Consider the following 25,549-nt stretch of genomic DNA (forward strand, 5'->3'; position numbering starts at 1 on the left):
TTAAAAAGTTGATCTCATGGAGCTAGAGAATAGATGGTTACCAGAGGGTGGAAAAGGTAAAGAGGAGTGGAGGGATGAAGAAAGAATGGTTAATGGGTATAAAAATACAGTTAGAAGAAATAAGGTCTACCGTTTGATAGCACTGCAACCTCTGCCTCCCGGGTTCAAGCAATTCTCCTGCCTCAGCCTCCCGAGTAGCTAGGATTATAGGTGCCCACCACCAAGCCTGGATAATTTTTTGTATTTTTAGTAAAGATGGGGTTTCACCATACTGGCCAGGGTGGTCTTGAACTCCTGACCTCAGGTGATCTGCCCGCCTCGGCCTCCCAAAGTGCTGGGATTACCGGCATGAGCCAGCACCTGACCAAGATGACTGTAGTTAATAATTTATTTTATATTTTAAAATAGCTAGAATATTTGGAATGTTCCCAACACAAAGAAATGGTAAATGCTTGAGTTGATGGATATCCTAATTACCCTGATTTGATCTTAACACATTATATGAGTGTGTCAAAATATCACCTGTACCCCATAAATAGGTACAATTATGTATCAATCAAAAAAATTAAAAATAAAATACTTCTTAAAAAGTCATTTGAGGCCGGGTGCGGTGGCTCATGCCTGTAATCCCAGCACTTTGGGAAGCTGAGGAAGGCAGATCACAAGGTCAGGAGTTCGAGACCAGCCTGGCCAACATGGTGAAACCCCATCTCTACTAAAAATACAAAAATTAGCTGGACATGGTGGCCGGTGCCTGTAATCCCAGTTACTTGGGAGGTTGAGCCAGGAGAATCACTTGAACCTGGGAGGTGGAGGTTGCAGTGAACTGAGATCACACCATTGTACTCCAGCCTGGGCAACAAGAGTAAAACTACGTCTCAAAACAAACAAACAAACAAAAAACAAAAAAAGGCATTTGATAATATTAGGACATTCTTGTTAATTTTTTGCTGTGTATTATGGTTAAATGTTTTGCCCCTTTTTAAGTCATAAATACTAGCAAATTATTATATGAAGATAATTATACTGCTTGATTCCTATATGTATTTTAAAAAACGACTTAGTTAATCTGGTTAGACTCAAAGTTATTTTTTCCATTAAAAATGACACTGATACAAAAATGACAAGTTAAGAGGATGTTAATAATTTGCAGGTCTTAAGACCACACATTGAAGGTCTCTGGACTAGCTTCCTCAAACTATTTGGGATTGGTAGTTGATAGTGGAAAAGTAATAAAGATGCAGAGAAGGCTCATCATAAAATCACATGCTATTTTGGAGTTTTCAAGAACAGAATAGTAGCTACTATTATGTGGCATAATTATAAAATAATAAATTAATTAAATAATAAAGTAATAAAAAGGGAGTTTTAAGAACTCTCTTAATTATGTCTACTGATTCAATATAATAGAATTATACATATAAATACATATGTGGAACTAATAGTTGTTCTACTTTAATATTCATAACAAAAGTAACTTAAAAATTAGAAGCATTCTTACCTGTTGAGAAAAGAGAATATAATTGTCCTCTATAAGTAAGAAGCATATTAGATATGACATAAGCAGGAAGAGCTCCACCATGAAATCTAACTACCTAAAAAACAAGTAAGTCAATGGGCAACTCCTGAATATTCATGTTAATGAAATAAGTGTAGTTTCACATAAAATTTAAAAGTTGCTCTTCAATTTATACCTTTCCTGACGTGGCCACAAAGATATTTCCAGTAGTAAGTATCAAAAACTCTAAGTACAATAAATGTTGAAAATACATAACAAACTAAAAATGCATCTGAATTTTTTATCGAAGGCATAATAGAACACATAATTGAGTAGCATATACTACAAAACTGTTTTCCAGGACACACTGATTATTTAACATGTTCCAGGCATGACAGTAAACACCTTATATGCATTATCTCATGTCCTTCGCCTAATATTGTTTGAGGTAGTTCTTATCCCTATTTTATAGATAAAGAAATTCAGGCATGAGAGCCCAACTAACCTGCACAATTTAGAACATAATGGGCAAGTTACTTAGCTTCCCCTCTCTATGTCTTTATCAGTAAATGGGGACAATACTAGTATGTACCTTATAGGTAGTTATGAGCATTAGACATGCATATGTGTGTAAGGCATTCAGAATATTAACTCATATATGACAAGTTATGAGAAAATGTTAATTGCTTTATTAACTTTTTATGTCCTTCACTGTGTTTGAAAATCTTATGGAACTATAAGTTTTAAAATCAGTGCCTGAGTTCATAATCATTATGTTATAGTGCCTCAAGTCATCCTATCAGCTCTCTACAAAATACATACAACAAAAACAAGCATTCCTATACACCAGTAACAGACAAACAGAAAGCCAAATCACAAGTAAACTACCATTCACAATTGCTACAAAGAGAATAAAATACCTAGGAATACAACTTACAAGGGATGTGAAGGACCTCTTCAAGGAGAACTACAAACCACCACTCAAGGAAATAAGAGAGGACATAAATAAATGGAAAAACATTCCATGCTCATGGATAGGAAGAATCAATATTGTGAAAATGGCCATACTGCCCAAAGTAATTTATAGATTAAATGTTATCCGCATCAAGCTACCATTGTCCTTCTTCACAGAATTAGAAAAAACTACTTTGTTTCATATGGAACCAAAAAAGAGCCTGCATAACCAAGACAATCTTAAGTAAAAAGAACAACCCTGGAGGCATCACTCTACCTGACTTCAAACTATACTACAAAGCTACAGTAACCAAAACAGTATGATACTGGTACCAAAACAGATATACAGACCAAAGGAACAGAACAGAGGCCTCAGAAATAACACCACATATCTACAACCATCTGGTCTTTGACAAACCTGACAAAGACAAGCAATGGGATAAGGATTCCCTATTTAATAAATAGTGTTGGGAAAACTGGCTAGCCATATGCAGAAAACTGAAACTGGACCCTTTCCTTAAACCTTATACAAAAATTAACTCCAGATGGATTAAAGACTTAAAGTAAGACCTAAAACCATAAAAACCCTAGAAGAAAACCTAGGCAATACCATTCAGGACATAGGCATGGGCAAAGACTTCATGACTAAAACACCAAAAGTAATGGCAACAAAAGCCAAAATTGGCAAATGGGATCTAATTAAACAAAAGAGTTTCTGCACAGCAAAAGAAACTATCATCAGACTGAACAGGTAACCTACAGAATGGGAGAAAATTTTTGCAATCTATTCATCTGACAAAGGGCTAATATCCAAAATCTACAAAGAACTTAAAGTTACAAGAAAAAAAACAAACAACCTCATCAAAAAGTGGCGAAGGATATGAACAGACACTTCACAAAAGAAGACATTTATGCGGCCAACAAACATGAAAAAAAGTTCATCATCACTGGTCAACAGAGAAATGCAAATCAAAACAACAATGAGATACTATCTCACCCCAGGTAGAATGGTGATCATTAAAAAGTCAGGAAAGAACAGATGCTGGAGACGATGTGGAGAAATAGGAATGCTTTTACACTGTTGGTGGGAGTGTAAATTAGTTCAACCATTGTGGCAGACAGTGTGGCAATTCCTCAAGGATCTAGAACTAGAAATACCATTTGACTCAGTAATCCCATTACTGGGTATATACCCAAAGGATTATAAATCATTCTACTATAAAGACACATGCACACATATGTTTACTGTGGCACTGTTCACAACAGCAAAGACTTGGAATCAACCCAAATGCCCATCAATGATAGACTGGATAAAGAAAATGTGGCACATATAAACCATGGAATACTATGCAGCCATAAAAAAAGGATGAGTTCATGTCCCTTGCAGGGATATGGATGAAGCTGGAAACCATTATTCTCAGCAAACTAACACAAGAACAGAAAACCAAACACTGTATGTTCTCACTAATAAGTGGGAGTTGAACAATGAGAACACATGGACACAGGGAGGGGAACATCACACACCAGGGCCTGTCAGGGAGTGGGCGGCTAGGGGAAGGATAGCATTAGGAGAAGTACCTAATGTAGATGACGGGTTGATGGGGGCAGTAAACCACCACAGCACGTGTATACCTATGTAACAAACCTGCACGTTCCGCACACGTACTCCAGAACTTAAAAGTATAATTTTAAAAAAAGCCTTAAGTTCTTTTAATGTCACATTATTAAAAGTAAATTTACTTTAAAGCATGTTTTCCATTCCACATAATTTTTTTAGAACATGTATAGACTTCTCTGGCAACCTGAGGAAAGCTATGTAAGTACAAGCTTACTATAAAAGTTGGAGAAAATTTCAGAAAATTCAGGGTCTCCCTAAAGTTCCTCCATGGATTCCCAGGTAAAAAGAGAAGAGAAAAAAATCAGATAACGTACAGCCCATACTTGTCACTTACAGTTTACAGCTTTGCATGGAAGGTTGGGAAAGCTGAGTAAAAGGGAAAAGACCATTTTGCTACCTAATACCAAATCATACATGACATGCTGGGAAATATACTGTACTTATCGAGAGTATAAAAGGAAAGTTAAGCAACACAGCAGGCTCAGGAGTTAGACTCCTGGATTTAGATTCCAGCTTTGCCTCTCACTAGTTCTATGTCCCTGGGCAAGTTATTTTACTCCTCCATTACTTTCCCTTCCCTCTCTCTATATCCTCATCTGTAAAATGAGATAAACAGCACTTACCTCACAGGGATGTAAGGCTTAAATATGTTCACACTTGCATAAAGCATTTGGAACAGTAACTGGTACATGGTAACTGACTGGAAAATACTAGCTGTTATTGTTACCTTTAATGCCCTTCACTGTGTTTAGAATCTTGTAAGACATCCCACGCAGAGTATTCTGAATATAAAATTTATTTTAATGACAGAGGATCATTGTTATGAGTATTAAATGTTATACTGGGCTACAGATACAACTGGGTATATAAGATACTACTAAACTTACAACTATAAACTGACCTCCCTGTCTCATAGTCAAACTGTAGCCATACTTAGTATTTGGTGCAGTATTTCTTTAAATTTTGAATTACATGCCAACATTGAAAAATTAAAATATTTCATCTAAAACTTCAGATTTCTAGTTTCTCTTAAAAGCTGAAGATCTGGCAACACTGGACTTCATTCCTGCACAGAAATGATTTACCAGTGTTTATGGAATTCTCTTGAGAAAGTAACTTTCAGTTTATGCTTTGCCCTCTTTTTCGTAAGAGCAGACTATAGAATATGTGAATATTTTCCTCTTTCCTTTTTCAGAAAAAAATTTAACTTTATGAAAAGTTATCTACTGAAGGCTGAAGTTTCTCTTATTCATTTTCTCCAACCTTCTGTGACTGAATCAGCAACATTCAAAATATGTATTGTTTTTTTAAAACAAGTAAGATATACAACTTTCATTCATTCTCTTACTACCTACAAGCTACATTTTTAAACAAGCATGAAGGAAGAACATCTTATGTCTTTTCAATAATTTGAGAATTTAATTCAATTAATACAAATTCTTTTTGTTTTTAAATTTTTTATTACAGAACTAAGCTTAAGCTTCAATAATACAAATTATTTAATTGACATTTTAAAAGAATCTACATTTGATACTGTTAACACCTGTACATCCTCAGTCTTTAGAAAGATTTCCACATCAAAACCAGAATACTAGGTCTGTCCTCTTTTGGTTTATAATTATGCTTGACTCTAGTGTATCAAGCTGACTTGACTTTTCTTGTTACTAAATTGAATTATGAGACACAGGAATTATATCGATAAGAGAGTATGTTATATTCCTACTCCAAACCACTGTTTATAGTAATATGCCCTTTCACCCATACTAAATATACAATAGTATGAATTTGAGAGATTTAATTGGTTCCTTAACATTTTAGAATATATACTGTAATTATCCATGATGCTATTTTCCAACTTACACAAAGATTTTAATCTTCCCTTCCTAATTTAGCACAAAATTTTTATATATTAACTTATAATTTTATAATGTTCACAAATTAATAACGTTCATAATCTAGTTCTCACCAAGTTGCTCTGAGGATTGAATGAGATAATGCATATAAAAAATGTTTCTAATTTAATTTTGTCTTGTGAGTTTTATTACAGTATTAAATGACTTAAGAGTTAAAACAAAATTCTACTATGCCTGCATTGCAAAATACAACAGATCAAAAAAAAGTGAAAGTAATAAAAGCTGTAATACAAATTTGACTGAATTTTAAAACTATGTAACTTCCCTAACTTATCAATTGTTATCTTATTTAGGTCCAGGTTGCACAATTGTGCAAATTATAGCAATGCTAAGTAGTATCTATAGTTCTACTACTTTAGGCAGTATTTTTGTAATATTATTTGCTAATGAATTCAATACGTTTATCTTTAATAGAATTTATGTTTACCTTTTATAAACTAAGTATGCACAATATAAAAAGTTATTTGAAAACATTCATTTATACAGCAGAGCCTACATATTTTATTGTACTATGATTTTATAATGTAACATGAGCAACATGAAATCTTTTTTCTTTTTCTTTCTTTTTTTTTTTTTTTTTTTGAGATGGGGTCTCCCTTTGTTGCCAAGGCTAGAGTGCAGTGGCACAATCTCAGCTCACTGCAACCTCTGTCTCCCAGGTTCAAGCGAGTCTCATGCCTCAGCCTCTTGAGTAGCCAGGACTATAGGTGTGTGCCACCATGCCTGGCTAATTTTTGTCTTTTTAGTAGAGGTGGAGTTTTACCAGTTGGCCAGGCTGGTCTCGAACTCCTGACCTTAAGTGATCTGCCTGCCTTGGCCTCCCAAAGTGCTGGGATTACAGATGGGAGCCACCATGCCCGACCGTGAAGTCTTAATATGAAATTCATTTAGGCAAAAATATTAGTTTGTTTGAGAATCAGGTATCAGCTCTCATTTTTTGGATGTATCAAACATGAAAGCATCACCTTAAAGCAGGGGTGGACAACTACGGCCTGTGGGCCAAGAATAATTTTTGGATTTTATTAAAGTGGAAGAAGAATGAAAAAGAAAAAAGGAAGAAGACAGAAGCAGCTACAGCAGTGGCAGTAGCAAAAGATACTGTATGTGGTCTGCAAAAAATTATTGATTATCTGGCCCCTTATGGAAAAAGTCTACAACCCCTTCCTTAGAGTTATCTATTCATAAAGCAGTAAATAATTAACCAGCCAGGAATCTCTCTTACCTGTCCAAGTATTTGTGAAAAGGAAGTCTTAATTGTCACCTAGTTTAAAACAATTATTGAAAAAAAGGTTATTTTCCTCTAAACTCCTTTACATTTTATTAAATTGAGTACTTCTGCATTTCTCTAAGCATAATAATTGATTTTCCATAATGGTAAATCTTAAAGGCACTCAAGATCTTAAAGAATCTTCTGAACCACCATGTAAATTGTATTAAGTACAGTTTTACTGTTTAGCATACTTTCCCACATATCTAATTATTTGACAGTTGAGTAAATGCTATTATGCCCCTTTACTACCTAAAATATTTGATTAAGTAGAATATCTTATTACCACATCATGCCAGCTAAAGAAATTTAAGTCAAAATAATATTTTAAAAAGAATTTCATCCTTAATTATCTCTACCATAAATACAACCTTTTTTATAATTAGGAAGTCTATTTGATATTAGAAAGGAGATAAATTTTTTTTAGGGAAGTTTAAAATGATTACATTTTGTCAAAATATAGACTTCTTGAAAATATACAGTATTTGTAAAAACATGGACATTTTGAGAGCATGCAGTATTTGCAGCCAAATTTTTATCACAATTTTTTCTATTGCTTTAATATTATAAATATGAATAGGCAAGTTAAAAACTACCATGGCCCTGAAAAACCCTTAACTGTTAGAAACAGGATGCAAGATATCAAAGCAATAATAAATTCCACGAAATCTAAATTAATTCATAATATAAGTTCAACTGAAACTTGGCTGGAGGAACAGATTCTATTAATTTGACAATATCAATCCTAGTTTACCCTTGAAAAGTTAGATCTAACAAAGTATCCAAACATTTAAGCTTGGTTTAAAGCAGTTGAGCAGAAATAAAATATTTCACATAAACCAGAGGCCTATGATGTCATAACCACTGAAATGAGTACTTTAACCACTTAAATCTGGAATCTAGGGGCTCTTCATTCATGAATCCATAAGTAAATAAAATGTTACTCTCAAGTCTATTTCCCTTAACACAAAGAGATGTATTTTGATTACAAAATAAACATAATAGGTATGAAATCACACATTTTAATGACTAGCAGAGCTTCAAATAATTAGTGAAAAGGAAAGAAGATCCTTAAGCTAACAACCAGTAGAGCTATACACCAGTAAGTATCATGTCAGTTACTGCAGTAAGCCCCTGTCAGCTGACCTCATGATGTTCTTCAATTTATAAAAGATTCTGGACTTGGGGCTTCCAAATTCAGAAGTTGAATCTACAGTCTCATTTTTTGCTTTATCTTCTATTACTTATTAAGATGTATACATTTTCAAATGGTCTAGTTATGGAGATGCTAAGGTGGTGTTAATAGGAAAAATGAAGAATATTTAAAATATTTTAAATGCCTATTTTTTGTATGTATTGGCTTCCATACCACCATGTATCTAAAGCTTATATAAAAAGAATATTTCTAGCTTATTCTATAACTAAACCTTAAAAATTAAACATACAACTTACCTCGTACCGACAGTCTGATGATGTGTACATTTTTAATAATGCCACATGGCTGTCATTTTCTGGTTGAGCAATATGGAGTTTCAGAGAAATTTCTGTGGAAGATGGAGCCCTGAAGAGATAACTTAAATTCAATTCTCAAATACAAAATGCCGGTAAAGAGCCACGGCTAAGTTAATCCCCAGCACAATACAATCGAATAATGTAGAGGAAGTTAGGTACCAGACACATAATTGTGGATGGGCACTTTTTCAATGATATCACAATTGTTTGAATGCTTCCTCTAGGACACAGGAGTAGGGAGAGGGTGGAAGGGGGCTCAGGTTCCAAGCAAGTAAAGTTTAAGTTTTCTATCATTTAATAAGAATACTATATATTAAATTATAGGAACAATGCTATATAAAGGATACATACATTTTACTGAGGCATTTTAATAATTCATGATTTAAATAAATAAACTAAGCAGAATATCTATTATTCAAAAACACCAAAGTTTAAAGTAAATTCTTTCGAATACTTACTGTGCAATGGTTAGTGAATCTTCATAAGACCAAGGAATATGAAGTTTATAGATACTGGTTATTTCTTCTGTTAAAACATTAAAAAAATGTATTATTAACAATATGTTACTCTAAACATTAAACGACTATAACACCTAACTAATTATACAATTGTTCATTTCATTTAAAAAATCAGTACAGGTTATATTACATGATAAAAAATTATGGAGAATTCCTAAATAATAATGCTTTAATTCGATTTATAATAGATATTACAGCAGACAGGCAGTACTAAGAAAGTGGAAAAATATTAAATAACTAAATCTGAATTACTACTATAAGACATAAAGATATATGGTATTTTAAAAATGTGGATATTTAAAGTGAAACAGATAAAAATGCTTTACTGTTAAGAAAGGGTCTATGTTAAATCCCCTGGAAATATAAACAACTTTTCTATTATATATTTAATTTTACTTCACATAAAAATATATGGAAGTATTATAGAAAATTCAAGTTAACACCTACTGACTCTTCAAACAACAATATTATTTTCTACACATTTTTTAGAAAACATATTTACCTTTCACTGCTGAGCACTTGCTTACCACGTTGATTTTAAAAGCTTGGTATATCTAACAGAGTTTGACCACAAAAAGAAAATAAAAAGGTTACTTGTATGTTAAAGTAAACATTAAAGTAAAATCAAATCCTTCTTGTTGGAGTCAGGATTAATTACCTGTCCAAAGTTCAGAAGCTCTATATTGTAGTATAGGCCGTTTGTATTTAACATCACTTTCCTTGAAGACAATCCTGTTGAATTCAAAGTATTGTATTACTTAGAATATCAAGGAAGTTTTTAAATATGTACTGATTATTTAGTTAGCATTAAAACAATGCCAATAATTAAAAATTTGTTTACAGGTTTTCACTTCTGCATGGAGTTAACTCCTAAAAATCTAATCCCCCAGCAATAAACTCTAGACAAAACAACTTTTATGACTTCCAATCACATCTATCTGCTTTTAAATAGTCAGGTATATAATTCCAATTTCAGAAAGGTATATACTTTCTTGGTAGATCTTTTATTTTAGAAGCTTCTTATCTTCTAATGATAAGGGTGATTCAGAATTGTCATTTCTGTATTGTTCTGGGTATTTTTATACCAAAACAAAGGGTAAGGGGAGAAATAAAAATCTTCGAGTTTTCCCAAGTAACACAGATTCTTTTCATAAATGGGATGTAAAAAAATATTTAAAGGATGGGCATACCAAAATGGCACAGGAGCTAACGTAAAAAAGTTCCCAATATTCAAAGCTAGAACAACTTAAGCAAAAATATATATAATGATAGAATTGTTTTATAGCCCAATGAATAAAATAGATATCCCTGAGTCCATAGTGACATAAATAAAAATTGAATAAATAAATAAATGGGAGAGAAGGGTCTACTTTATCTTAGGAAGAATTCCACTAAATGTAGAATACCAGAGTAATATTTGCTAAGTACTAGATGAACCAATGGATGCTAAAAATAGTGGGTTATTCTAAAGAAAAACAGGACATTCATATATTCTCAAAGTATGTCACCCCAGATATTTATTAATTACAAAAGGAAAAAGCAATAACGTTATAATGGAGAAACCTAGCAGGCACCACCTTAACCAAGAAAGGAAAATTAACATAACTAGTAATTAGAGATATGAGTATCATGTATACTCAATATGATATAGTAGGTAATCCTCATTGCTTCTGTGGTATTTTGGCAAAAATACATAACCTCAATATAATCATAAGAAAGTATTAGACTGGGCGCCTTGGCTCATTCCTGTAATCCCAGCATTTTGGGAGGCCAAGGCAAACAGATTTCTGGAGTCCAGGAGTCTGAGACCAGCCTGGGCAACATGGTGAATCTCTGTCTCTACAAAAAATACAAAAAAGTTAGCTGAACATGGTGTCACATGCCTGTAGTCCTAGCTACTCAGGAGGCTGAGGTGGAAGGATTGCTTGAGCCCAGAGGCAGAGGTTGCAGTGAGCTGAGATCATGCCATTGTACTCCAGCCTGGGTGACAGAGTGAGACCTTGTTCCCTACTCCCCCCACAAAAATGAAAGTATCAGACAACTCCAAATAAGGAACATTGTACAAAATAATTGAACAGTATTCTTCAAAGGTTTCAAAGTTGTGAAAGGCAAGGAAAGATTGAGGAACTGTCACAGATTACAGGAGACTTAGGAGTCATGACAACTAAATGCAATGTGGAAACCTGCAGAAGCAGGACATCTGTGGAAAAACTGGTGAAAAACAAATAAAGCCTGTAGTTTAATTAATAGTATTGAACTAATTTCTTGGTTTAAAAGGTTGTATTGTGTTTATGTAGAAGGTCAACCTTAGGGAAATGTGGGTGAAGGATATACAGAAACTCGTTTGTAACTTTTCTGTAAATCTAAAATTATTTCAAAATAAAGTTTAAAAGAATATTTAGAGAAATCTTGAAACCTTCTTATACAAATAGCAATTTATAATTCTATATTAAAATTGTATTAAAAGGGCCAATAGGATAAATTTCATATAAGAACAGACACACAGACACATATATACACACACTCAATTACCTGCAAATGTATGTGATTATGGAAGTTCACTTCTCAGAATATGACTGCTAGCCCAATGAGAAGAAAATCACTGAACTACATTATACAGTTATTCTAAGAACTATACTTGAAATAGTCAACAACATTCGATATTACAAAGCTCTGCTTTACTGCAACTCTGTTAAAAATAAAAGCAATTCTTATGCTTTCCAAAAACAGTACTTACCAAAGGAAAAAAGATGAGTTACAGGAAGCTGTATGAATCTTGTCTCTTTTTTAAAGAATTCACAATCTACAACAAACTGAAATACAAAACACTGATTTATTTTTAAAAAGTAAAGTTAAATTTATAGTAAAATATCTTTACTTGATGTTTGAGTGGAAAATAAAAGTCTATAAATCTCAGCTTTGGAGAAAGTATCATCTATTACACTATAATTCTGCCTATACTTAGATGACAAGAATTTCTCAAGGAGAGATACTATGCTGAGAAAACTTGATACACAAGCTTAACTTAAAAGATTATTAGAGGACCATTTCTAGAACAGATCCATAGCAGTTTTTTTAAATAGTTAGCTTTAGGTGTTTGCAGAAGAAGGACAGTAAAGGATGGATCAAAGTATTAAGAGCCTAGGCTAATTCAAGATTAATTAAGGATTTAAATACTATGTCTCTTAATACTTTCATAGTCAACAGGAAAATGTGATTTTGTTATATATCTTTTGAAAAATCCTGTATTTATTAAAGATAGTCTAATTCGCCTATAAAAGGCTTTTGGAGAAATACTGCCATTGATTGACATATGGCTAATGTTATTTGTGGAACAATATTTCAGGTTAAACAGTTATTACAGTAAGTGTAAAAAAGGTTTGCTATGTATGAAGCCAGAAAAAGAAATGCTTTTCAAAAAAGTAGAACTAAAATGTGACACCCGCGTCATTATAATTTTTTGTAGTGACATTTCTTTTTAAATAACATTTCTATTAGCTGCACGATTTCTGGTAAAGGAAAAGTTTCATTAAAATAATCTCTACAATGCGATATTATTTTGATCTATAGAAGCTAAAGAAAAATTAATCTGATGCGTAACTGTAGCTGGCAAGTAGTTTGCTGTCTACAAAAGCGGAAAGCTAGTGGGGTCTATCCTAGGCTTTTCTAATAACTATACTTTGGATTTGTCTGAAGCAGTATTACTTTGTTTGCCTCTTGGGTAGATTTTTTATTGTTTTCAAAAGTGAAAAACAGACAGGGAAATTGCTACTAGATTATACCACACACTTGGGGGAATAAAAGAAAAAACTTTTAAGGGGTTTTGCTTTTATTTCTCCCTCCTTACTTATAAGGCAAAGAACACAGTCAGATATTTTCATTATAGAAAACAGCTGCTGAAAGATTATAGAAATCATTTATTGAACAGGATTATTCATTATATTTTTTACAAAGTACTTTTGGATAAGTCTATATCAGACAGGGAAGCTGTTTTTAAAAGCAATTTAATCACTTTGAACAAGTTTAAAATAATAGAATTTTTATTATTGCTTTAAAAATTTGGCTGTGCCTTTAGTTTTGCATAATGACAAAAACCCTACCCAAGAAAGAGAAAATTCAAAGGCCTGTCTCTCAAACACCCAAGGTAAGTAAATTTCTAACGGGTTTAATCATTTTGTTTTCTGTTACAAAAAAAAATGCAGATAATTCCATATTTGCATTTCTAAAAATATATTGATACAAGTTGACTAAAAAGTGTTTTACACTATTTGAATATATGTCACGTTCTGATGATGAGCTATATACATAGACATGCAAAAACTATGAAAGACTTAAGTTATAATTCTAGTGAGACAGGGTTGTATAACAGTAGAGTCTGCAGTGTTACTTTCCAAAGAGCATTAAGATGCATTACATATTTATTAGGCTGCTAAGACTGTCTATTTGCAGAAAGGCTCATTAATTTCTTGGAATAACCAGAGAGGGCCTTTTCAAGTTTGAGAAAAATATTAGATTCATTCAAAACCATCTTACCTGACAGAAAAACCCTTAAAGAGAGCTTTTAGTATTGAAGATGCTGAATTACCTCTCACTTGAGCTAAGCAAAACAGAACAATGAATCCATTATAAGGGACTTGCGAGATTTAGTCATTGAGATGACTCCCAACTACATCCCCCTTTTCCTTTCTCTATTTCTCCTAAATTTTTCTGATTATTTTGGCTACAAATCTTACCAACCTTCTCATTCAATAAACATTTTATTGAGCATTTATGCAGTAGTCACTGAAGGTTGAGGATGCAAAGTGGAATAAAACCTATCTGTTCATTACTCTTAAAGAGTTCACAATGTGGTCATGGCAACTGAGACATAAAAAATTAAATTCAATATAATAAAATTTTCAAAGAAGTTATAAACAAAGTATCAGAATAAGTAAAAGATTACTGGGGGACTCTGGAAAAGGGAAAAAGGGACACAGGTTGGATCCTGAAGAGTAAGTTTGCTGGGTGAAATAGGAAAAGGGGAGTCCAAAGTACCCTCTACCTCCATTTTCTTTCTTACCCACTAATTCTATCAAAATCACCATTCTTTTCTTTCTATTCCCACTTCCCCAGTACAGGCCGAGGATCCCTTATCCAAAATGCGTGGAAGTAGAAGTGTTTGATTTTTTCAGATTTTGGAATATTTGCCTATATATAATGAGATATCTTGGGGATGGAACCCAAGTCTAAACACGAAATTCATTTATGTTTCATATATATCTTATACACATAGTCTCAAGGTAATTTTTATATTTTTAATAACTTTGTGCATGAAACAAAATTTTGACTGTTTTGACTATATTTCACCACATGAGGTCAGGGGTAGAATTTTGCAATTTTGTTGTTAGGTTGGCACTCAAAATGCTTTAGATGGCGTGCCCTCGTTATTATAGCAGTGAGTATCCCCACCTGTCAAAAAGTTTTAGAGTTTGGATTTTTGGATTAAGGGTGCTCGGTCTGTACAAGCCCCTTAGGAGGTGTGTAGTCTGTTTCTGATCTATTCTACAGCATAAGGAGATTAATCTCCCCAAATAAATGATTTCTGATACCATTACTACTATAGTGAAAAAACTTATGGCTTCCTACTGACTTTTGAATTCTGTTAAGTCCTGAATCCTCCAATCAAGACTTTCACAATATGGCCATGAACTAATTTTCCAGACTTTTCCTCCACTACTATTCAAACCTATCGTGGCCATCCTTTCAAAATTATTATTTACTCATTCACTGGTTTTCAAATATACTTCATGCTTTGCTCTGTTGCTTTGTCTGAACAGTGCTGTTCCTTATAACTCCTGGCAATGATGTTACTATTGAGCATCTGGAATGTGACTAGGACAACTAGGGAACAGAATTTTTTATTTTATATTAACTTAAATTGAAATAACCACATGTGCTAGTGATTCCTGCATTGACAGTATGGCTCTACAATGTTCATTCTTCCTATAAAAATCCTAGCTATCCGTTAAGGCCATTTTGTTTTATTTCATTTCATTTAAAAGGTGGGGTCTCATTATGTTGACTAGGCTGCAGTACAGTGGCTTTTCATAGGCATAATCATAGCATACTACAGCCTCCACCTCCTGGGTTCAAATGATTCTCCTACTTCAACTTCCCAAGGAGCTAGGACTACAGGTACTTGCCACCATGTCCACTTGAAAGCCATTTTAAATATCATCTTATTATAATGCCATTCTTTTTATGTACTTGCTATATTCTGATTTGTGTTACGCGTATTTGGGTAGTTCTTTTTCCACTCTTCCCTCTGCTCCAGTTACATTTCTCTCCCCCTTCCCAATAGCATGTAGCTTTTTCACAGTGGCTCATACCTGAATTCCCAGAACTTTGGGAGGCCAAGGTGGGCAGATCACCTCAGGTCAAAAGTTCAAGACCATCCTGGCCAGCATAGCAAAACCCCATCTCTACTAAAACTACAAAAATTAGCTGGGCATGGTAGCACACACGGGTAGTCCCAGCTACTTGAGAGGCTGAGACAGGAGAGTCGCTTGAACCCAGGAGGTAAAGGTTATAGTGAGCCAAGATTGAGCCGCTGCACTCCAGCCTGGGTAACAGAGCAAGACTGTCTCAAAAAAACAAAAAAAACCAGGGTCATGTCTTCATTTGTGTGCCTCCTATAATTCCTTGTACATAGCGTTGTACTTAAAGGGTACCTAATAATTCATAGGTTTTACACCTATGAATTATTATTATGTGTCTAATAATTCACAGGTTTTGAAAGACTGATTGATAAACTGGAACCATTTCTCACTTGGAACAAAGAAACTTGGGTTTATTCTGCTTAGTTCAAGTTAGAGTAGATGATCCTAATAATTTAACAGTCTTAGGTGGATCATCAAACTGGCTACGGTTTTAGATAAACTCTGTGCAGAAAAACTCATTGAAAAAGAACTGTAAAATTTAGCATGTATTCCCAAAACATTCTGATAACAATCTTAACCCACTTGTTACCTTACTTCCATGAACAGATGGTACATAAACAACAAGATGAGACAAAGATGGATAGTCTTGAAGTCTTAATGTCAGAAACTAAAATAAAAAACAAACAAACTACTTTTATTTCTTAGAGATTAACGCATGTTTAAAGAAAAATAAATTACACTTATTTCTTACTCAATTAGTTATCTTAAAAAGCAGGCTTCCAATTTATGTTCAGTACTTCACAAAATGCCCATGTTCACATTTCCAGGTCAATCACCCTGTTGAAAATCAAGTTCCTAATAATTATTATGTTAAATAAGGACTGCCAAAAATATTCCTTGGATCCCTTCACATAAAACAAATGACATTTAACATTAAATTTAATTATTTTCTATTATTATTTCCAAATTTGATGTCTTTCTTTTTATAATTTGGTTGTTACATATAGTATCACAGCATCGTTTCTACATTTATTTTGGTAGTATATAACAAAAAACATTCAATAGCTAATGAATGAATAAATGCTAAATATAATGAAAGAGTTACAATTTAATCCCAAATGATTTTGATCTAGCCCAAGTAGTAAAGAGTTGCTGGCTGATGGCATATCTGCACATCATCCCCTGGAATTTATTTAGCAAATGACAAAGACAAGTATGTCTAAATAATGCACCTCACCGAATGAGTAACTATTTACTTCTCAAAATTAAGACCAGTCCTATAGTCCATATTTTGAGGAATGGATTGGTAGAAGACTGCTCCATTTAATGAAAAGCCAAGGCACCAAATACAGGTTTTTTTGTTTTCTTTTTTGTTTTAATTTAACTTTTAAGTTCAGGGGTAGATGTGCAAGTTAGTTACATAGGTAAACTTGTGTCATGGGGGTTTGTTGTACAGATTATTTCATCACCCAGGTACTAAGACTAGTTACCCACTAGTCAGTTTTCCTGATCCTCTTCCTCCTACTACTCTCCACCTTCCAATAGGCCCCAGTGTGTGCTGTTCCCCCTACATGTCCATGTGTTCTAATCATTCAGCTCCCACTTATAAGTGAGAAGATGCAGTATTTGGTTTTCTGTTCCTGCATTCATTTGCTAAGGATAATGGCCTCCAGCTTCATCCATATTCCTGCAAAGAACATGATCTTGTTATTTTTTATGGCTGCATAGTATTCCATGGTGTATATGTAATACATTTTCTTTATCCAGTCTACTATTGATGGGAATTTAGGTTGATTCCATGTCTTTGCTATTGTGAATAGCGCTGCATTGAACACACGCATACACGTGTCTTTATAATAGAATGCTTTATACTCCTTTGGGTATACACCCAGTAATGGGACTATTTCTATTTTTAGGTCTTCAAGGAATCTCCACACTGTCTTCCACAATGGTTGAACTAATTAACACTCCCACCAACAGCGTGTAAGTGTTCCTTTTTCTCTGCAACCTCGCCAGCATCAGTTATATTTTGACTTTTCAATAATAGCCATTCTGATTGGTGTGAGATGGTATCTCACTGTGGTTTTGATTTGCATTTCTCTAATAGTCAGGGATGTTGAGCTTTTTTTCCATATAATTGTTGGCTGCATGTATGTCTTCTTTTGAAAAGTGTTGGTTCATGTCCTTTGGCCACTTTTTAATGAATTGTTTTTATCTTGTAAATTTGTTTAAGTTCCTTATAGATGCTGGATATTAGATCTTTGTCAGATGCAGAGTTTGCAAAATTTTTCTCCCATTCTGTAGGTTGCCTGTTCACTCTGTTGATAGTTTCCTTTGCTGTGAAGTAACTTTTTAGTTTAATTAGATCCCATTTGTCAATTTTTGCTTTTGTTGCAATTGCTTTTGGTATCATCATCATGAAATCTTTGCCCATTCCTATGTCCAGAATGGTATTGCCTAGGTTATCTTCCAGGTTTTTTATATTTTTGGGTTTTACATTTAAGTTTTAATCCATTCTGAGTTAATTTTTGTATGTGGTGTAAAGAAGAGGTCCAGTTTCAACCTTCTGCATAAGGCTAGGCAGTTATCCCAGCACCATTTATTGAATAGGGAAACCTTTCCCCATTGCTTGTTTTCGTCAGGTTTGTCAAAGGTCAGATAGTTGTAGGTGTGTGACCTTATTTCTAGGTTATCTATCCTGTTCCATTGGTCTATGTGTCTGTTTTTGTACCAGTACCATGCTGTTTTGGTTACTGTAGCCCTGTAGTATAATTTGAAGTCAAGTAGTGTGAAGCCTCAGCTTTGTTCTTTTTGCTTAGGATTGGCTTGGCTATACTGGGCTCTTTTTGGGTTCCATATGAATTTTAAAATGGTTTTTTCTAGTTCTGTGAAGAATGTCAATGGTAGTTTAATAGGAACAGCACTGAATCTATAAACTACTTTGGACAGTATGGCCATTTTAATGGTATTGATTCTTCCTATCCATGGGCATGGAATGTTTATCCATTTGTTGATGTCATCTCTGATTTATTTGAGCAGTGTTTTGTAATTCTCCTTGTAGAGATCTTTCATCTCTCTGATTAGTTGTATTCCTAGGTCTTTTATTCTTTTTTTTTTGGCAATTGTGGATGGGACTGCATTCCTGATTTGGCTCTTGGCTTGACTGTTGCTGGTGTTAATAGGAATGTTAGTGATTTTTGCACATTGATTTTGTATCCTGATACTTTGCTGAAGTTGCTTATCAGCTTAAGGTGCTTTTGGGCTGTGACGATGGAGTTTTCTAGATATAGGATCATGTCATTTGCAAACAAAGAAAATTTGACTTCCTCTCTTCCTATTTGGATGCCCTTTATTTCTTTCTCTTGCCTGATTGCCCTGGCCAGGTCTTCCAGTGCTATGCTGAATAGGAGTGCTGAGAGAGGGCATCCTTGTCTTGTGCTGGTTTTCAAGGGGAATGCTTCCAGCTTTTGCCCATTCAGTATGATGTTGGCTGTGGGTTTGTCATTAGATGGTTCTTAGTACTTTGAGGTATGTTCCTTCAATACCTAGTCTACTGGGAGTTTTTAACATGAATGGGTGTTGAATTTTATCAAAAGCCTTTTCTGCATCTATTGAGATAATTATGTGGCTTTTGTCTTTAGTTCTGTTTATGTGATGAATCACCCAAATACAGTTTTTAATCGAGTTTTGTTCTGGAAGTATATGTGGGGTGGTAGTAGTTATATGTTCTAACAATATGTTTGCATTAAAACATTTCTAAAGACACTTAGCTTTCCCCAATCTTCTTCAGAAGCACCAATGTGGGCAAGGAGGACAGAGATGCTCAAGCTAAAGAACCATTAATGAGTAGCTGACTAGATTCATGTGGGATGTTTATCAAACATAAACTCCTGGGCTTCACCCCAACTTAGCAAAGTCCCTGTGACAGGCTCATATGTTCTAATGTAAATTAAAGACCTTAAAAGGGCCACATAAGCCACAGCTACAGGCAGCTAAGACCCACCAGACAAATGGTAGCTAATATGAAACATAAATTAATTACGAAGAACTTGGATAATCTGTGCAGCTATCCACTCTAATGGCTTTTAAGTATTTATTCTCAAGAATGGCCAAGTGTTGAATTTATACGTGCTTTGATGGAGGGCTCCATCTATTTCTTAAAAGTTCAGTACACAGAAATGCCTAACAGTGATATAATTCTCATCTGACATTACTTTTATTGAGATAGCAATATGAATAAAATTTACAAAATTTCTTTGCTTTAGTCATCCCTTCGATTTCAAAGCAAAATAATTTTGTGTGCTGTTTATAAATGGCTAATACATATTACATACAATTTTTATTTTCATTAAAATAAAAGATCTCTCCTCTTAAGCTGAGAACACATAAGACTGCGGAATGCTATAATACTTGTTTTCTAACTTCTCTCTTTCAGCATTTGCCATGAAAAGTAGGCAGCTGAAATAGCTTGTTCTCCTGCTATTCAGCCAGCTGTTTCTTACATTCAGAACAAACAACATAGGGACCTAGTGTTTGATACAGAGACTGATTAATCTTTGGATATTTAAAATAATAATATAAAAATTTTATGATTTAAGAAATACCTTTTAAAACACAGGAGCAAAGTACATTTTATTGGGTTTTTAATAATTTATTTCTTCTTAATCTTTACATTATAGGCTGGATAGAACATCCAAATTAATCTATACAATTCATCCATGTAATAAAAAATCACCTATACCCCTCAAGCTATTGAATAAAAAAATAAGTTGAGGAAATATTTAATAACACCTTATAAATGATTGTTCAGTAAGTATATCCTAACACTTTTGTTTGTTTTGATCCTGGTTAGGACAGTATCAGTGAGAGACCTTAAAAATGTTTGAGTCAATTTATTCTCCTACCATATTTGTTTGATAAACACAAGGTCACATGAATGAATATATACAAATAAGACTGACCAAGGTGACAAAAAAATTTGCAACCATTCCAAAGTGAAGTGTGACTTGCAATTATTTCTTCTGTCACCATTCCTCTCTGTTAGCATAAGTTTCTCATTCTCTGTATAGTATAGAGTTGACTATACATACAAATAATTATAAACATTCAGGAGCAAAAATAACTAACTTAATTGGAGCTAATTGTGAAATAACTGGAAACCACCAGATGATTTCACTTACAAGTCAATGAATGAGTCTAGGATTCATTATGAAACTATATTTTTAAAGCACAGATTTACTTGAAGACTGAAAACTATCAATCCTGATAAAACATTATCAGTTACAATAAACACAATTTGGAAATCAGAACAGACATTTTCATTACATTTTAGAATTATTTTGCTTTTCAACAACAGATTTTGAGACGATGCAAATAAGCCCTTTATAAAAGTACTTGCTGACCTACCAAAGTTGCTTAATCAAATCACAAACAACTATGAAATAAATCCCTGCTGTGACTTATCACCCTGGAGAGCACTAGATAAACTAGTTATTTGAGTGCTTGACCATGTATCGTATCTCTTTGAGATGTCCATTTCCCAACTGCAGGCCCTTCCTCCCAAAATGAATTCTAAGTATACCAACTCAGTTCATATTTTAAGACAGGCCATTAAACATATCCTCAAATTGAATGTTAGAAATCCCTCCAGTTCTTTTGGTCTGAAGCTATAACATAGAGAGATTCAGAGGACTGTTAACTTATAGTTTTTATCTCTGAAATTAAAAAAAATATATAAATGACACTAATGGTATGTTATTTCCTATCAAATGTATTTCTAGAGAAAATATTTTTTAAATGTAGGTTAGCAAATCTCAAGTTTATTTAATACCATGATAAGCTAATGAAAGAGAATATTCTAAAATGTATATAGACTCAAGTATTTTTTTCAACTGAATATTAAAATTCGGAAGCCATAATTTACCTTAATTGTTGGCAGCAGTTCAGCTTTCCATGATAAATCAACCCCTTGCTGGCTTTGAAATAAATATGAAAATATAATTAAAGGACAAATATATGGAAATATTATAAATTATAAATAAGATTCAGAGGAAAAAGAAACCATCTCTACACCTAGTAGAGATGTCTAGTAAGTCTAATCCAATATACTCTGTCCGCATAGTTCCCTTAGCAACAAAAATGTTTTTCCCAGCTAATTTCAATGTTTGCAAAAATTACTAGTATATTCATTTCCTTTACTTTTCATTTTAAAAACAATACCATAATTTCATATAGCATCAAAATTAAAATAACAATGTATGAAACTATTCTAAAAGTGTGATTTACAAGTATTGTTTACATTGAGATAAATGAACAGTGGAGGGCCATGCATTCAAAAGACTTACCACATAGAAGTGCTGTTTATGCAAGCAAAAATCCAACTATTCGTATCCTGTTGGTTAACAGCACAAAACAAAACACACTAAGTATTGTAGAAAATAATTGTACAAAACAAGCATTCATTTTCAACACTTTATTGTTATATGATAGGGTGACTAGGAGCAAATGAAATATAAATAACAGTTTATTGTTCAGAAACATATCCAAGATGTTCTCAAAGTCAAATAAATCAAGGATAGGTAAAGAAAAAAAGTCTAATGTCAACATTGATAGGTAAGCAGTTATCCTGGAGCCAAGAGTATGAGAAAGACTGCACTGACAGGTGTCTCTCTCTCTCCCTCTCTCTTTTTTTTTTTTTTTTTTTTGAGATGGAGTCTTGCTCTGTCGCCCAGGCTGGAGTACAGTGGCGCGACCTTGGCTCACTGCAACCTCCTCCTCCTGGGTTCAAGCAATCTTCCTTCCTCAGCCCCTCAAGTAGCAGAAACTACAGGTGTGTGCCACCATGCCCAGCTAAGTTTTTTGTATTTTTTGCAGAGATGGGGTCTGACCATGTTGCCCAGGCTGGTCTCAAACTCCTGAGCTCAAATGATTCACCCACCTCAGCCTCCCAAAGTGCTAGGATTGCAGGCGTGAGCCACCACACCTGGCTTCCATTCATAATAAATGCACGCTACAGCATTTTTAAACAATACCACATTTTTTAATAGTGCCTAACATAGGAGGTACTCATTAAAAAGAAACAAAAAAATCAAAATCATTATTCTGATACAGTAAATCTAGATAACATTGTAAGTTACTCTATTATCTTAGAGAATATTTGCTATAAAAAGTACCTCAAATTTTAGTATGGAAGCCAATAGAAAACAGAATTCACTTTGCAAAGTTTCTATAGAATAGCTTTGCTTAATTATATCTATTCTTTAAAGTACTAATAGAAACTTATAATTAAAGGGGTTTTGAATTCCATTCCTTCATCATGAACAGAGTAAAATGAAGGCAGAAAGACAGGGTGGGAGACCTAAACTAGAACCAAAATCACAATTTAATAGCATAGTATCTGTGATAAAAAAAAATCTGATTAATACTTTACAATCAAAACACTGTTCCAGAGAAATTATGTTTCAACTACTTAGATTTAATAATATTTCATAGCTAGGTCTACCAGTAGAATTTGAAAAATGGGCCGGGCGTGGTGGCTCACGCCTGTAATCCCAGCACTTTGGGAGGCCGAGGTGGGCGGATCACAAGGTCAGGAGATCGAGACCATGGTGAAACCCCGTCTCTACTAAAAATAGAAAAAATTAGCCGGGCGCAGGGGCGGGCGCCTGTAGTCCCAGCTACTCAGGAGGCTGAGGCAGGAGAATGGCGTGAACCCGGGAGGCGGAGCTTGCAGTGAGCCGAGATTGCGCCACTGCACTCCAGCCTGGGCGACAGAGCAAGACTCCGTCTCAAAAAAAAAAAAAAAAAAAAAGAAAAATGAACAACAGTTAGCCTCTTAAATTTACATAAAATGTCCCAATTATCTTACCAGCATAGTGCTCTGACAATAGACGTGAGTGTAGATTTTTCTATGATTTTCAAGAGGAAATGTAAAATATATCTTCTCAGATTCCTACAAAAAAAGGAAAACAATATAGCTATAATGAGCAGATTAATTTCATCATTCAAAAATCCAGATATAGCAAATGAGTTAAATATTCTAATTTTATCATTCTTGGTGTTGAGAACCAATTCTCTAGGAGTAGGAGGAGGAAGATATGGAAGGGCAAGAGAAAGGTTAGATATAAACTCTGTAGTCCTCAGTTTGTCCTGGAAGTATCAGTGTGAATGTAATTTTTTTGGTTGTTTTATTGGGTTTTTCTTTTGGTCTTTTAGTTAAGATTTTATGCAGTTCTTAGCTCTGGCCACTGAAAAGGCATAGAAATGCCAACCCAATAGCCACAAGCATTTCTAGTACCAGATTATGGTTTTGAGATACCACTTCCCAAAGAAAAGGAATAATTCCTGAAAGAAATAGCTGATTCAAGGTTTGGAGCAGGAAATGTACAAAATAAGCTAAAATATCTTGTCATACTCAACAGTGAGGAAACTATTAAAGATAACTAAAGAGTATATCAAAAAGACTCAGAAACTAAACTTGAAATCGTTTCCACTGGTCAAATACAGAATGATTTTCGTATCAACAGATTGAAAGACAAATATATTTAAATGCATGAGTACATAATAATACTGGAGGAAAAAACCCTCTAATGGTCACTAATAAGAGGAAGCTTGTGAGCCAACTCACCATTCTGATAATGAGTAAATATAAAGTAAGATCCAAAGATCCACACAATTATCACTCTTTTCCCATATGATTTATTCTACTTTTGATAAATTTAGTAGATGAGCAGAAGTTTTTCTCTAAGTATACAGAATTAACTAGAATACTATTCTAGTTAAAAAATAATAAAATTAAACTTATTACAATTTTTGCATCCTCCTAAATCAATTAATAACTCCAGGCATTCCTCATCAACAGTGGCTAACATCACAAAGAGAGAGAGAGTCTAGCAAAAACAAAAACAAAACAAAAATCTGAATATGAACAAGCAGCTAGATCCAACTACTAAATCACAGGACTACAACAGGCAAAGGAACATGCTGAATGACTACAGGAATGCAATCAGTAAAATCAAGACTGTGAAACTCCAGAGGACAAATGACTTGGTGTTTTTTTCAACAAATAAGTTTCAAGAAAAAAAAGAGAGGGTGGTGGTAAGAGAAAGTCTTCCAGATTAAAAAGGAATAAGACATTAATCAATAACAATGTATAGGCCTTGTTTGGATCCTGATGTAAACAAACTGAACATCAAAGAAAACAGCAAAAAAGATAAATTTATACAACTGATTACTGACTAGATAATCATTTAGGAATTATTATTAAATTGTGGGAAAATGGCATGCAGTTATCTTTTTTAAAGAGTTTTTAACTTTTAAAGATAAATACTAAATTATTTCTGGAAAAACATGAAAAAAAATTAATTGGTGGAATACTTACATTGTAAGCTACATAGGTCCATTTGGACACTTTTACTGGAACCCACATAGATGTCCCTTAAGGTAAAGGAAATTAATTTATTTGCCTTGTTTTGTTTTTATACTACATAGTTTCTTTCTACTTTGAATCCTGGTGAAATACTTCTCAATCACAATAAAGAAGTGGTTTTCTGAACACTGGCTATATTAAAACAGAAAATCTAGTAATATACTTTCTACATGCTCATCACCAACTAGCATTCACATCAAGTAAAGCAAAAATCTGCTTGGTGTCCTTTAACTCTAAGGCATCATCAACATAAGGAAATAAATATTTCATTTCCCAAACAAGACATATAATTAAACCGGTATAATTTGCTTTATATTTAAATAGACAAAGCAAGTTATTTTGCTTTATATTTAAAAGCAAAATTTATCTGCAAAAGATATGTTGGTAATCCAAAAGAAGAATGAAGAATAACTGATAACTGAG

General features: G+C 33.7%; 1 protein-coding gene across 3 annotated transcripts in view; it reads right to left on the reverse strand.

The window, feature by feature from the left end:
- PGAP1 (post-GPI attachment to proteins inositol deacylase 1) overlaps window positions 1-25,549 on the reverse strand; it is an 83,342-nt gene that overhangs the window by 29,666 nt on the left and 28,127 nt on the right. The window contains exons 9-21 of one of the 3 annotated variants that reach the window (XR_012421333.1): window positions 25,079-25,134; window positions 23,567-23,650; window positions 22,044-22,090; window positions 21,623-21,674; window positions 16,289-16,366; window positions 13,814-13,877; window positions 12,018-12,093; window positions 9,939-10,012; window positions 9,783-9,834; window positions 9,221-9,287; window positions 8,703-8,811; window positions 7,206-7,244; window positions 1,502-1,595 (exon numbers count right to left, since the gene is read on the reverse strand). Coding sequence is in view for 2 of the 3 variants with exons in the window: in XM_005573815.4 (XP_005573872.3) it covers window positions 1,502-1,595; window positions 7,206-7,244; window positions 8,703-8,811; window positions 9,221-9,287; window positions 9,783-9,834; window positions 9,939-10,012; window positions 12,018-12,093; window positions 16,289-16,366; window positions 21,623-21,674; window positions 22,044-22,090; window positions 23,567-23,650; window positions 25,079-25,134 (828 nt within the window). In the remaining variant the exon portion in view is untranslated. Of the gene's footprint in view, window positions 1-1,501; window positions 1,596-7,205; window positions 7,245-8,702; window positions 8,812-9,220; window positions 9,288-9,782; window positions 9,835-9,938; window positions 10,013-12,017; window positions 12,094-13,813; window positions 13,878-16,288; window positions 16,367-16,450; window positions 16,537-21,622; window positions 21,675-22,043; window positions 22,091-23,566; window positions 23,651-25,078; window positions 25,135-25,549 lie in introns of those variants that run through there. The other 2 variants (XM_005573815.4, XM_074009620.1) reach the window with 2 other exon arrangements.

The sequence above is a fragment of the Macaca fascicularis genome, chromosome 12, assembly GCF_037993035.2.
Source record: "Macaca fascicularis isolate 582-1 chromosome 12, T2T-MFA8v1.1".
Lineage (NCBI taxonomy): Eukaryota > Metazoa > Chordata > Mammalia > Primates > Cercopithecidae > Macaca > Macaca fascicularis.